The 15,567-nt window shown below is 38.5% G+C and overlaps 1 protein-coding gene across 1 annotated transcript in view; it reads left to right on the forward strand.

The window, feature by feature from the left end:
• Window positions 1-15,567, forward strand: part of ZSWIM5 (zinc finger SWIM-type containing 5) — a 159,783-nt gene that overhangs the window by 106,761 nt on the left and 37,455 nt on the right. Inside the window, exons 2-5 of the mRNA XM_065929376.1 lie at window positions 2,417-2,773; window positions 7,285-7,433; window positions 8,860-9,010; window positions 15,362-15,541. Of these exons, the coding sequence (XP_065785448.1) occupies window positions 2,417-2,773; window positions 7,285-7,433; window positions 8,860-9,010; window positions 15,362-15,541 (837 nt within the window). The remainder of the gene's footprint in view (window positions 1-2,416; window positions 2,774-7,284; window positions 7,434-8,859; window positions 9,011-15,361; window positions 15,542-15,567) is intronic.

The raw sequence follows: 15,567 nt of genomic DNA on the forward strand, positions 1-15,567 counted from the left end.
GAGTCTTAAAATGAGTTGGCTTTTCGCAACAGGTCCCTGAAGTTACATAAATACTATAAACTCAGGGGTTGTTTGGTCTTTTTATAGATGTATCCTTGGGATCCAACATAGCAGATCTTAAATAGTTATTAGTTTAATGAATGAATTACCCTTAAGATACCTTTAGAAAGAGAAGAAATTAACATATTTATATGTTTTGGGTCTTTGAATTTCTTGTAGTCACTTAGATAAGATATGTGCTGTCTTACACGTGGATTACCAGATTGAATCCGACCAGGGAGACCACATTTTGCATATTCTCTGCCATTTGTCCCTGTTAAGGGACATTTTTTTTATCAGTTTGCAAATTTAGTATCATAGTAGCTGACCATATACAAGCAAAGGATGAAAATTGAGTTAGTAAAAAAAATTAAGGAACAGTACCCAGCATCATTCTGATTTTCCTAAGCTAGGAAAATGAAATTATTGTTTGGGGAACACTATAATAGAAATAAAATGTGATTGTTAGGAGCATAGACTCTGAAGCCAGACTGCCTGGGTTCAAATCCTAGCTCTGCCACTTACAGGCTGTATAAAGTTAGGCAACTTAAATAATTTCTCTAAGTCTCAGTTTCTTTACCTACAAAAAATGGGGATAATAAAACTAAACATATAACATTGTGGTGAGGGTTAAATGATATAATGCTTATGAAAGAACACATGGTAAGTGCTCAAAAACTGTTAGTGACGAAAAATTATTTTCTTTTTAAAGCAAAAAAAGCAATTTGGATGTATTCAAGAAGTATATTAATTTGAGGGAAACTCTACGAATTTATTTTTCATAGGTTTTAAAGCCTAAAATATTTCAGAATTGAATTTTCAGTCATTTTAATTTCTGTTATCATGACTGTAATCATGTAATAAAATTGGGGCAAATTGCGTAACTTCTATTCCTCATCTGTGAAATTATTATCTGATGAAATTATTAGTCGATTCTGTGTAAAATGCTCTCGTAAACTAAACTGTAAGTTCCACAGGCACAAATGTTAAAGTTTCTTCATTTAATAGGATTCAGTTCTGCAACTGGGACACCAGATAGAGTTTCATATGGAAGTGATATTTGAGCTAAACCATGAAGAACATAGGATTTCCTTATTTGGGAAAGAAATTTTATTTATATTTTCCATAGTTATAAAACTGATTGATCCTTAACACATCCTGTTTAGTCCAAGATTGGGTCCAGCCCATGCCCTGGATTCCCCAGCTGTGATACTGCTAAAGAAATGTTAAGTAAACAGTTATATTTCCATTTCCACTTATGCCACTATTTAGTTTAGAAGGCAGGGGAATAAGAAGTCTTTTAAGCCATGAGCCATTCCTGAATTTTTAACAATTTCTTGCTAATATTGATGTTTTCAGAGCTCTTGTTGCACATTTAAGCATGACATGTAAGCAAGACTGCTTATAAGGAACTCAGTTGTTAGGGGCCTATGAGACCATTTCAGCACACTTTTTGAATCTTGTCTCATTCCTAAATGGCACTTGGAGCATGTTGAAGGTAAGGAAAACATGGTACACTTATAGGATAACATGCTTGTAGGGAGCTAACCTCATAGCAGGTGTTTATAGTTCAGCTTTTTTCGTGGAAGCTGAGATGTCAGAGCCATTGTGATACGTAATGAAGAAACTGCTGCAGTACAATTTTATTCTAAAATTTCTAAACAGTGTAGAGGCCAGCTAGGGAAGGTGCCTCAGCCATAGAACAGTAAGTTGAAATTTGCTCAAATCTTTTTTCTCAAGGCAGAGCTAGCTTTGTGACTTGGGGATGGGCTGGAGGGAGGCAGTGCTTGTAAAACTAAACAAGAAGCCCTTGAAAGTATGTAGTACATTCAGGCTCACTCATTGTTAAAGCACTTGAGTCCCCAGCCACCACAATGGGCTTCTCGTTGCAGTGGTTTCTCTTCTTGCAGAGCATGGACTTTAGGGCGTGCGAGCTCAGTAGTTGTGACATGCAGGCTTAGTTGCCCCACTAAAATTTTAATTCCCAGGTCAGGGATCAAACCTGTGTTCCCTGCATTGGCAGGCAGATTCCTAACCACTGGATCACTAGGAAAGTCTCTTATTCAAGCTTCTTGATTAACCTTTTTGAGATTATGAAGAAAGGTATGAAATGTTCCCCTAAAAGAATGTACATACGTACAAACAAAACTTTTCTTATTAGTTCTGGAGGTCCATAGACTTCAGGGTAAGGTCTCTTTTTCTAGATTTTGTGTTCCTTAAGAACTATACCTGGATTTCATTGACCTTTGACAGAGCCTGCTGTGTATGTGGGAGATACTCAGCAAATAGTTTATGAATTGATGAACTGGAATGAAAAATGAAAATCTTCAAGTTTCTTACTAGAGAATCTCTAAACCTGTCTTCTTTGTTTCCTTAGGCTTCCATCTCAGTGGCACAGTAACTGAAGCAGCCACTACTTCTGAACCAGCAGTGACTTATAAAGTTGCCATCAGTTTTGATCGATGCAAAATCACCTCAGTGACATGTGGCTGTGGGAACAAAGACATATTCTACTGTGCTCACGTGGTAGCACTCTCACTCTACAGGATCCGTAGACCAGATCAAGTCAAATTGCGTCTTCCTATCTCAGAAACCCTTTTCCAGATGAATAGGGACCAGCTACAAAAGTTTATTCAATATTTAATCACGGCACACCACACTGAAGTTCTTCCTACTGCACAGAAATTGGCAGATGAGATTCTGTCCTCCAACTCTGAAATCAACCAAGTAAATGGTAATTGTACAATATTTTTGTTGCTAAAAAATCTATTTTGTTGCTTTATTGCATGTTTAGAGGTTGGGATACTTTTGCCATTGCAATCACTTATTCTATGCAATCGGTTTATTCTATCCAAACTATTTATTAACTCTGTTTCTTAAAGCCATCCAGTTGTCCACCTCATAAAGTTTGGGCAAAAATGACAGAGAATGTTAGAGTTATAAATTAAACCAGTTTGTGGACCTCATGTGTCCATTTAATCCTTGCCTCTATGAGCCTGGACTATTCAGGAGTGAAAGAAAACATAAAATAATTAATGTCATTCAGTGAAATGAAATGGATATCAGAATTCCTTAACATTTCTGGATGCTGCATAACACCATGGTTATTCTAAAGAATGTCTGTTTGCATTGTGTTTATGAGCTATATAATGGATGGAGAGATAACGATGTTCACTTATTCATTCAAGAAATGTATGTTGAGTTACTGCTCTGTGCATGTGATAGTCCTGATTGTTGAGGGCATAAAACAGACATGGTTCCTGTCTTCAAATATCTCACAATATAGTAGAAAAGACAGCTAAGTCTGAAATAAATGCTTGCTTTTGTTATGAAACCAGGTTGTAGACAATCATAGGAAACTGCTGAAGAATTTTGAGAAGAGGAGCTATATGAGCCAATTTTTTCATTTTGTTGGTTGGGTCCTACTACTATATATGAGAACCTTATGTATGTTTATATATGTTAATTCATTTAGTTTTCAAAACTACCCTGTGAGGTAGATATTATAACCATTTTGTAAATAAGGAAATTATTTTTAACCGAGGCTCACCTGATTTCAGAACTCAAAGTTTTTTATACCTCGCTATACTTCCTTTCTATTTTTAGAATATAACTTTGGTATTAGTGTGAACAAGACAGTGAGACTAGGTTGGCCTGTATAATATTATGGTCTATGTGCTAAAGGGCCTGTCTTTCCCAGTTGCCCAAGAGAACTAATGAAGTCCTACATACAACCTCACCACTTCTCAGAAATAAAGATAGTCAGACAAGCTTCCAGGAGCTCTTGCTGACTAGCAGAAATAATCTTCTGTTGCTTTATGCTCAAAATTGTAGTGTTTACATGATGCATGCATGCATGTTAAGTCACTTCAGTTGTGTACGACTCTGCAACCCTATGAACTATAGTCCGCCAGGCTCCTCTGGGGGTTTTTCCGGGCAAAAATATTGAAGTGGATTGCCATGCCCTCCTCCAGGGATCTCTTCCCAACCCAGGGATCAAACCTATATCTCTTATGTTTCATGCAGGAGGGTTCTTTACCACTAGCGCCACCTGGGAAGCCCATTTACGTGGTAACTGAGCTCTATTTGAGAGATACTGTTAAAGAGTAGCTTTCTAAAGGGGCTTCCCTGGTGGTTCAATGGTAAAGAATCACCTGCCAATGCCTCAGTGGTAAAGATTCTGCCTGCCAGTGCCAGAGACACAGGTTCCATCCCTGATCCAGGAAGATCCCACATGCCTGAAGCAACTAAGCCCATGTGCCGCAACTGTTGAGCTTGTGCCCTAGAGGGAGCTGCAACTACTGAAGTCCCTGCTCCATAAGTCCACACACTGAAACCATAGAGTAGCTCCCACTTGCCGCAACTAGAGGAAAGCACATACAGCAATGAAGACCCAGCACAGCCAGAAATAAATTTAATAAATAAATAAAAATAAAATTATAAAACTCTAGTTCCTCTTCACTTTCTGCCATAAGGGTGGTGTCATCTGCATATCTGAGGTTATTGATATTTCTTCCAGCAGTTTTGATTCCGGCTTGTGCTTCATCCAGCCTGACATTTCACATTAGGTACTCTATATATAAGTTAAATTAGCAGAGTGACAATATACAGCCTTGATGTACTCCTTTCCCAATTTTGAACCAGTCCATTGTTTCATGTCCAGTTCTAACTGTTGCTTCTTGACCTGTTACTACAGGTTTCTCAGGAACCACGTAAGGTGGTCTGGTATTCCCATCTCTTTAAGAATTTTCCACAGTTTATTGTGATCCCCACAGTCAAAGGCTTTTGCATAGTCAATGAAGCAGAAGTAGATGTTTTTCTGAAATTCCCTTGCTTTTTCTATGATCCAGGGTACTATGCTAAGTCTCTTCAGTCGTGTCTGACTTTTTGCGACCCCATGGACTGTAACCTGCCAGGTTCCTCTGTCCATGGCACTCTCCAGGCATGAATATTGGAGTGGGTTGCCATTTCCTTCTCCAGGGGATCTTCCTGATTCAGGGATCGAGCCAGTATCTCTTGCATCTCATGCATTAGCAGGCAGGTTCTTTACCACTAGCGCCACCTGGGAATCCCTTCTATGATCAGAAGGATGTTAGCAATTTGATCTCTGTTTTCTCTCCCTTTTCTAAATCCAGCTTGTACATCTGGAATTTCTCAGTTCACGTACTGTTGAAGCCTAGCTTGAAGGATTTTGAGCATTACCTTGTTAGCATGTGAAATGAATGCAAGTGAAATGAGTGCAGTGTAGTTTGAATATTCTTTGGCATTGCCCTTCATTGGAATTGGAATGAAAACTGACCTTTTCCAGTCCTGTCCTATAGCCACTGCCGCGATATGTATAAAAAGTACTTAGACACTGTCATGTAGGAAGCACTCAATAAATGGCTGTTTTTAACAAATATTGAAGGATGAAAGGTGTATACTTGTTTTTCTTTGCCACTTTCAGTTTACAGAAGTAGTATAGGATATATTATTTGCCCACCTGAGTTTTAAATCTAGATAGTCAATAGGACATGCATTTGTTCATTCTATAAATATTAATTCAATGCTATAATGATCCAGGCACTGTGAGGTACAAAAATGAATCCCTACCCTACTCTTTAAAGGCTTCAATGTAGTTGGGAGTATATGAGACAAGCCCAATTCTAATGTAAAACAAAATGCAACAGGTTTTTAAGAGAAGTAATAATAAAGTACTAAGAAGAGAATTACTATATTACTATCATGCATATGAGTATGAAGGGCATACTTTTGACAGGTGAGGTGTATGGGGTATCCCCTCCTGCCAAGTAAACTAAGTAGGATGTGAATTTCAGCAGTGTTAGCCTCTCTGTATACTTATTTTATGGTTTTCCTTTCTCATTGCAGCCCTGACTATAGAACTGAGGCAGTACTGACAATGAGAAGTAATGCTTTTTGGCCAAAGAACAGGTTGTGGGGAAAGGAAGGGAAGTAAAGGGAAAAGCATTAAGTAAAGTCATCAGGAAATGTCATTGACTTCTGGGTACACTAAGTTTCTAGTTGAAACATAGCATAAGTATAGGAAAGACAAAGCTAGAAATGAAAGAGCCTGAACAGGGAGGGCCCTAAATGCTAAGCTAAGTTCCAACTTCGTTTATAAAGAATAGTTTATCACTGAAGACTTCTGAGCAGGGAAGGGATATGATCAGAACTGTGTTGAGACTAACGCATTTGAAGAAAAGTAGCATATAGCAGATTCCATAAACTGGTTGCTCCTAATATTAATTAGTATTTGTAGAATAAATATGAGTCCTCCTGATTTCCTGGATGATAAGATGCACTGAAAAAGCATGGCAGAAGAGCACCATTCTCTGCAGACCTGGATTTCATTTAAATGAGGCTTTCATATAGGAGGACAAGAAGAAAGGTAGATTGACCGATGAAACATGACATGAATTTGTAAACGATTGCGCAACCACACAGAGAGAGTATTGACTTATACTATAAGACTATATTGACTTACAGTCTTTTGTCACTTGGAGACAGGGTTCTAAAGACTTATCACAGGACTCAAGTCTTTGAGAAAGTGAGAGAAGAAGATTCAGTTTTCATTCCACAAATATTTCTTAGGTGCCTGTCACATTACCAGAACTGAGTTATAGATGATTCAGCTGTGAGCAAGGAGCCAACAGGCTACTAGGGAGAGGGATGTGTAAATAACTAACACTGTGTTTTAAGTGATGTCATTGAGGTGAGCCCAGGAAGGAAAGATATTCTGAGTGTAAATTTATAAAATTATATCATCCTGTATATAATCCTGCCTGTGCTTTAGGTACCAAGTTTCCAGAAATTTAGAATTGTTGACTCCATTTGAGAAGCTACAATTTTATAGTGAATTTTAAAAAGAGAAATTTTTATTTTCTAAGAAAGTATTTTTTTAATTTTAAGATAATATGTGTGTTTTAAGGCTTATTTTAAACTTCAAAGAAAAACAAAATAGAAGAAAAACGACATTCTCCTAGGGGAAAAAATACATCACTATTTTCGTGTTTGTGCTTTTTTACCCCAGGATATTTATAGACCTTGGGAGAGGATACAACTAAGACTTTAGTGAACATGAAACTAGCTCTACTCTCTTAGGTTTATTGAGAACCATACAATTGACAAAGCCCAGATTAAGGCAGAATGCCCATCTGTTTCTGAATATAGTCACATAGGGCTGCTCCTGCTGAGTATGGAGTGTAGGAACTCAGGAGATTCATTTCATCATCCTATCCCTCACAGGTGCTCCTGACCCCACAGCTGGGGCCAGCATTGATGATGAGAACTGTTGGCATTTGGATGAAGAACAGGTGAAAGAACAAGTAAAGCTCTTTCTCTCCCAGGGTGGTTACTATGGCTCTGGAAAGCAACTCAATTCAATGTTTGCCAAGGTAAGACATGAAAAGATTTTTTTTTTCCTTAAGTAAACTGGGCTCACCACACTTCTGGCTTCATGCATTGTAGCTAGCCCACCTGACCTACCTGTACTGAATGCTTGAAAACTACTTTGGGGGGAGGGGAGCTGAGCAGAGCAGACCAGAGCAGGTTGCATCCAGGGAGCCCTACTGCCTCACCCTGGTCATCCTCTTCCTCTTGCTCCACACTCTCTAAATGAGTTTGCATTCCTGGGGGATTAGTAATGAAGCTACCTCCCCCTGCCTTGAACCAAAGGCTGCCCAATGAGGGCTTAAAGAAACTTAATATTTTGTTGTTTTTAAAATATTAACTTATTTATTTGGCTGTGCCAGGTCTTAGTTGTGGCATTTGGGATCTAGTTCTCTGACCAAGGGTTGAACCCTGGCCCCTTGCATTGGGAATGCAGAGTATTAGCCACTGAGAAGTCCCAGAAACTTAGTATTTTGGAACTGGGGGCTCTCACAGCAGGCTTTCTTTCTTTTCTTTCCTAACACATTTGGTGAAATATAATTCACATATCATAAAATTCACCCATTTAAAAAATTCTACAATTCAATTGTTTTTAGTATATTGACAGATATGTACAGCTATCACTGCAGTCAACTTTAGAACATTTTCATTATCTTAAAAAGAAGCCCCATTCCCTTTACCTATCACTCTGCTGTTCCCCATGCCCCTCTTCCCCCAGCCCTAAGCAACCACTAATGTACTTTCTGTCTTTATAGATTTCCCTATTCTTGACTTTCCTAGGAATGGAATCCTATAGTCTTTTGTGACTGGCTTTTTCTCCTGGCATAATATTTAAAAACATACATACATGTTGTAGCATGTGTCAGTACTTCATTCCTTTTTATGGCCAAATAATATTCCTCTGTATGGACACCACACATTTCATCTATCTGTTTGTCTGTTGATGGGCGTTTGGATTGTTTCCACCTTTAAGCTGTTATAAATAATGCTCCTATAAACACTCTTGTACTGTGTTTCTGTGTGGACATATATATTTTCATTTCTCTCTAGGAATGGAATTAGTAGGTCATATGGTAGCTCTATGTTTAATCATTTGAGGAATTTCTAGACTGATTTCCAAAGTGGCTGCATCATTCTACAATCCCCCTAAACAGTGTATGAGAGCCCTGATTTCTCTATATCCTTGCCAATGCTTATTATCTGGCTTTTTTATTCTAGCCATCCTTGTGAGTATGAAGTGGTATCTCATTGCACACAGCAGGCTCTCTTGATACATGCAGAGAACTTGCTTACAGAAGAGGCCGTCTTTTTGGCTCCTTGGATATGCTGTGCTTAGATACTTCATCTTCTCCTCTCCCCTCCTCCCCTTCCTTCTCCTCCTACTTTGTTATGATGTACAGTCACCAACCACCTGCCCCTCCTGTGTGTCAGGTTCGAGAGATGCTGCGGATGAGAGATTCCAATGGAGCCAGGATGCTGACACTAATAACTGAACAGTTTATGGCTGACCCACGACTCACACTGTGGAGGCAACAAGGAACAAGCATGACAGATAAGTGCAGGCAGCTCTGGGATGAGCTAGGTAAGTCCCCATATCTCAGAGAACTGCTATGTCCATCCTATGAGCTTGTCCCCAGCAATAGTGTTAGTGAATACTTGTCATTAGTCACTACAGAGATCTTGCTAAGTGAACTTAGCCCAAAATGGTGGAAGATTTAGGTTCTACGGAGGCCACCCAGAGTCATTTTGAACTCACTTGTGTTTCTTCCACAGCCTTATGTTTTGCTACTGATACCAGCGTTCTATTCCAGATATTACCACACAGAAGCCTTTAGTGAGAGAAAACCTTTTGCCTTGACTTCTGTCTCATGGCATTAGCTTGGCTCTCCAAATACTTACTATTTCACTTTTCTCACATTCCCTGGGTCTGCTTTTCTTTATCATTTCCAGCAAACCTCTAAGCCATAAGACCATTTCTAAGTCTTGAGCCCTGGACTTCTATTTTTCTTTCTCTATTCCCCTTTGTTCAGTTCAGTTCAGTTGCTCAGTCATGTCCAACTCTTTGCGACCCCATGGACTGCAGCACACCAGTCTTCCTTGTCCATCACCAACTCCCAGAACTTGCTCAAACTCATGTCCATTGAGTCAGTGATGCCATCCAACCATCTCATCCTCTGTTGGCCCCTTCTCCACCCACCTTCAATCTTCTAAGCATCAGGGTCTTTTCCAGTGAGTCAGTTCTTCCCATCAGGTGGCCAAAGTATTGGAGTTTCAGCTTCAGTTTCAGTCCTTCCAATGAATATTCAGGACTGATTTCCTTTAGGGTAGACTGGTTGGATCTCCTTGCAGTCCAAGGAATCCTCAAGAGTCTTCTCCAACACCACACTTCAAAAGTATCAATTCTTCAGCACTCAGCTTTCTTTATAGTCCAACTCTCACATCCATACATGACTACTGGAAAAGTCATAGCTTTGACTAGACTAGACAGACCTTTGTTGGCAAACTAATGTCTCTGCTTTTTAATATGCTATCTAGGTTGGTCATAGCCTTTCTTCCAAGGAGCAAGTGTCTTTTAATTTTGGATCCCCCCAAAAATAAAGTCTGTCACTGTTTCCATTGTTTCCCCATCTAGTTGCCATGAAGTGATGGGACCAGATGCCATGATCTTAGTTTTCTGAATGTTGAGCTTTAAGCCAACTTTTTAACTCTCCTCTTTCACTTTCATCAAGAGGCTATTTAGTTCTTTGATTTCTGTCATAAGGGTGGTGTCATCTGCTTATCCGAGGTTATTGATGTTTCTTCCGGCAATCTTGATTCCAGCTATGCTTCATCCAGCCCAGCATTTCTCATGATGTACTCTGCATACAAGTTAAATAAGCAGGATGACAATATACAGCCTTGACCTACTCCTTTCCCAATTTGGAACCGGTCTGTTGTTCCATGTCTAACTGTAACTTCTTGACCTGCATACAGATTTTTCAAGAAGCAGGTCAGGTGGTCTGGTATTCCCGTCTCTTTCAGAATTTTCCACAGTTTGTTGTGATCCACACAGTCAAAGGCTTTGGTGTAATCAATAAAGCAGAAGTAGATTTTTTTCTTAAGCTCTCTTGCTTTTTCTATGATCCAGTGGATGTTGGCAATTTTATCTCTGGTTCCTCTGCCTTTTCTAAATCCAGCTTGAACATCTGGAAGTTCATGATTCATGTACTGTTGAAGTCTGGCTTGGAGAATTTTGAGCATTACTTTGCTAGTGTGTGAGATGAGTGCAAATGTAGTTTAAACATTCTTTGGCATTGCCTTTCTTTGGGATTGGAATGAAAACTGACCTTTTCCACGCCTTTGAGAACTTTTTTTTTTTTAGTATCATGACCTCAGTGTTACCTCTGTGGTGATCTCTTCCTCATCCTCTTTCAATTATCTCATTTCCAGTCTCATATCAGCTGCTGCCCTATGACCATTTCTACTGAAAAAAAATCTCCTAATCACCTCAAACTCGAGAAATTCAAAAATGAAATCAGGCCTTCTATGAAGAAAGATTCCCTTGAACCTGGCATTGGCACCACCATTTCTTATTCGACGAAACTTATTGTCAAGCACTCATTTTTGTTTCATTCCCTACATCCAGTCACCAATATAATTTGATTCCTTGACCTTTAAAATGCAATTTAGTGTCCATTCACACTTTTTATTTCTTGTCGTTACTGGTCTGGTTGAGGGCCATGGGACTTTTAGATTAAATTAGACCTGTGGCCTCCTGAATGGGCTCTTTGTTCAAGATTCTCATCATTAATAAGGCCATCTTCTTTAGTGATTATTTATCTTCATTGTTCCCATTTCAATGACAGTTTTGCAGTGGTGATACTCAACTCCCCGCCCTGTTTGCAGAATCCTTTATACTCTGAACTTACAATCCAGTCACGGCCCCACTTTGGGGTTATACTAGAAAACTTGTCTATGGCATATTCTGAAATTTCTAATATAGCTTCTCTATACTTTCTCCACCCCAGAAAGCAATGACAAACTTTCCTATTGTACAAAATAGCACCAAAAAACCTCTATAGCTTAGGATTTTAGTGAATTCCCCAAAGGATATATTAATACATTATAGTCTTAGAGCTAAAAGCTTTGGGGAATGAGGCTTAATGATTTGGGTTTTACGTGGTCACTTTGGGGCTGGTAAGTGTGGAGTTTTGGTTTGAGTGCTGGGGCTTCATATCACCTGAGGCACTATAGCTTTGGAGTTTTCATTAATAATGAACAGCTACTTTATTGAGTATTATGTGCCAGTCTCTGTGTTAAAGACTGTATGCATGTTTAATTCTCATAACAAACCTATGAAGTAATTGTGTGTTTATTGCAAAGAAACAGAGACACCTCTGGTTACTTCTGGATACAGAATGAAATAAAGAAGTATAGAAAACTGTCTCTCTGACACAATCACATTTTCCAAAGTACAGGAATGTTAAACTATTAATCTGAAGTTACTGATCCAACCAGTTGTGACCAAGGTCATGTAACACAGTGCATGGCAACTTGGAAACAGCTTCCCTCAGAAGGGATTGTAGGCATGGACCCTTCAAGGGTAAGACATCAGTGTCTCCATATGTTTAGGTGAGAAAAATGGAGCTCAGAAAGTTTTTTGTTCAAAGTCACACACTAGCAGGTGGTGGCTCTAACATTGGAGCCCCAACCTGTCCAACTCCAAATCAAGCATCCTTATGCAACATCTCCCTCAATTTCATCTCGTTATGTACTGTTTTCCCCAAAAGTGCATGTTTTTTAAGAATTTGAAATTAGCCTTCAGAGCATCAGTCTTTACATATTTTCTCTTTTTTCCTTCAGAACAACACTTCTTGAAAACCTCATCCCTCTTTGCATTTGCTTACCTCCATATGCTCTCTTGAGCCCACTGCAGTCTTCCATTGCTCATTGCTGTCACTCTACTGATAAGTAGCTCTGGTTAAAACCACCAGTGTCTGCCATATTGCTCTTCTCTTTTGTTACTTTACTTGACCTCTTAGCAGTTTCCAATAAAATTGACCATACCCTACCTCTACATTAATTTTACAGGAACCAGCAAACAGTATAACACAGACACCATAGGAGAAGAACTACTATGTGAAGAAAACAATTTTTTTCATGAGGTTTATACAGGCCTTTAGGATTCTTAAATTCTAAAGGTTGAGAAAGTAATTTTTATTATCTGAATATTTGTGCATCTTTCTTACTGCCACACTGTTTAAGATTTTTTACCTCCTATATATTAAGGATTTCCTGCCACCTGGTGTTCAGAAAGGACACTTTTATCAATAGGAACTCACAATCCCAATAGTATTAAAAGCTGACATCCTAGATTACAAAAATTTTCTACCAAAAGGAAAAAACATCCTATAGACTGCAAATATTCAGAGACTACAATGACGTCTCAGCATTTTCGCTTTCACTTATGTCCTTCCCCCTGTTTTGGTACATACTCTCCCGCCATTTCTGTGCTTTAACAACTCCTATTTATCTCTTGTTCTTCTTTTAAAATGAAGTAATATATGTACACAGGTTAAAATGTCAAATGGTTCTACAGACTTTATAATAAAAAGCAGTATTGCTCTGCCATATTCCTTCACATTATCAGTTCCTACTTCTTAGAAAGAGCAATTTTTAATTCTTTTAGCTGCTTTTTCTAATATGCTTCCACATTTCTAAATGACTGTTCTTTCTTAAATTTTAAAATTATAGATGTTCTCTTTTCTTCCTACAATGAAAGATGAGGATTTATCTCTCATAAGGTCACACTCTTAGGGTTCTTTCCCAAACAGCCTTTCTCATTCTTTTCAGTGTGCATAGGCTGAGAATGTTCCAGATCTTTAAGTTTTACTTCTTTTTTGATGAACAGTTCTCTCTTTAAATCATTTCTTTCTTGCATTTTACACTAAGGAACCAGGCTGCTCCTTCAACACTTTGCTTAGGTATTTCCTCAGCTAATCTTATTACTCACAAGTTCTACCTTCCACAAAACACTAGGACATGAACACAATGTCTCAATTATAAGACCAACACAGTCTACTCAGAACCAAGCGGGGAAAGAGGACTGCATGGTGGGGTTGAGGTGTTCATTTGTTCCATATGTATATTTTTCTTAATCCCTCAGTTTTTAGTCTGAAAAACCTACCCTCAGCTTTGTGTAGTATTCCCAATCCAGAGCTTCTGTGAATCAGTCTTTGCAGTGAGTAAAGCTCTGGTTTTCTTCCAGGAGAGGGAATGAGCAGGTAGTGAACTACCTTGAACATTTATACCTGTTTTTATCTCTCCACTTTTGTTTTAATAAAGTATCAAGAGGGAGTGGTGATAAACATACATGTTTAGTTAGCCATTTTTAACTAGAATTAACTCATGTTTATTCTTTAAGGACAAACTCAAATGTTGTAACTTTTCCTGACCCCATGTAGAGAGTTAATTGCTCCATCATACCTATTCTCATAACACTTTTTATATGGCTATAATAGTATCTACTGTGCTTTATTATAATTATTATTATTTGTGTATGTGTGTGCTCAGTCGCTCAGTAGTGTCTAACTCTTTGTGAGCCTATGGATTGTAGCCCACCAGGTTCCTCTGTCCATGGGATTTTCCATGTGAGAAAACTGGAGTGGGTTGTCATTTCCTTCTCCAGGGTATCTTCCCAACTCAGGGATCAAACCTGCCTCTCCTTTTTCTCCTGCATTGGGAGGTGGAATCTTTACCACTGAGCCACCTGGGTTACAATTATTATAAGTTAGGAGTCACTCAATTTGACTCCTAACTATAATCCTCTTAAGAGCCATCATTATATAATATTTAATACTACAATATTATATAGTATAGTTTCTTTTTCATTGTGGATTTGAAAAACTTATTTGAACCTATAGAAATGAATTTTTATCTTCTAGTTAGTACCTGAAATTGAGGCTTAAATGGTCTTTTAAAACATTCTTATTTGACTTTAAGGGGTCTTGAAATAGTGTCTGAATATACCTCCATCCATAGTTGTAGCTCCATCCCAAAGGATGTTTAACTTAAGACAGTCTGCAGCCAGGTTTTATTGTTAACTTGAGATTGAGAATATTTCTGGCTCAGCCACATAACCAACTTTGAAAAGAGGAAGCAGGTTTGCTTCAAAGGAAGGGTAATGTGACCAAAGAAACAGTACTTACTGGTAATGTAGAATATGTGATACTCTGCTATAGTGACAGAGAAGATCCAAGAATATGATAGTTTTAAGGCATCATAGCTGATCAACAGTATCAAAATCCAAGTCCAAATAAATTATTTTCCCTGGAAGAAGGAAATATAATTCCACTACATGCCAAGTAATATGCCAGGCTCTCTACATTATGATCTGTTTTACAGTTGAGGGATTTAAAGCTCAGAAAGCCCGAGATCAACTAACCAAAAATTAAATCCTTTTCTGAGCACCTTCCTTCTTACAGTAAATGTCCTTGCTCTGTGCTATAATCATACCCTGAACATATCTTTATCTTAACGCTTATCATATTCAAATGATACTATGTTTATTTTTCTGTCTTCCCCTACTGGAGAGCTCCTCAAGGGTAGGAACAGTGTCTTATTCTCCAATACAAACTCTTGAACAAGAAAGTTCTCAATAAATGTTTGTTGGACTGCAGATTTGAGCTCAGAATTCAAGTCCGAATCTATGTTGTTCATCAAACACAGGCACATACCCAGATATCAAGATAGCTACTCTACTTTAAGAAACCTTTGGGAAGGAAAAATAAGCATTTCTGAAATCTTTAGCAGATTTGGTTTTTTATATTGAGAACTGATGTTTTGGAAACTTTTCCTACCAACTAAAAATAGAAGAAAAGAGTAAAATGAAAAATTAAGGCTTAGACATACATCAAAGGAAAGATGTCAAGGATTGGGTTGCTTTCTTTTCCAGGGGCCTTATGGGTGTGCATCATTTTAAATCCACATTGCAAGTTGGAAGAAAAATCCTGTTGGCTGCAGCAACTGCAGAAATGGAATGACCTGGATGTCTGTCCCCTGGAGGATGGGAACTATGGGCATGAGCTGCCCAACATCACCAATGCACTTCCCCAGAATGCCAGTCACAGTTCAGGTGAGCCAGATGTCATTCTAGGGTCT

Source organism: Muntiacus reevesi, chromosome 1 (assembly GCF_963930625.1).
Source record: "Muntiacus reevesi chromosome 1, mMunRee1.1, whole genome shotgun sequence".
NCBI lineage: Eukaryota > Metazoa > Chordata > Mammalia > Artiodactyla > Cervidae > Muntiacus > Muntiacus reevesi.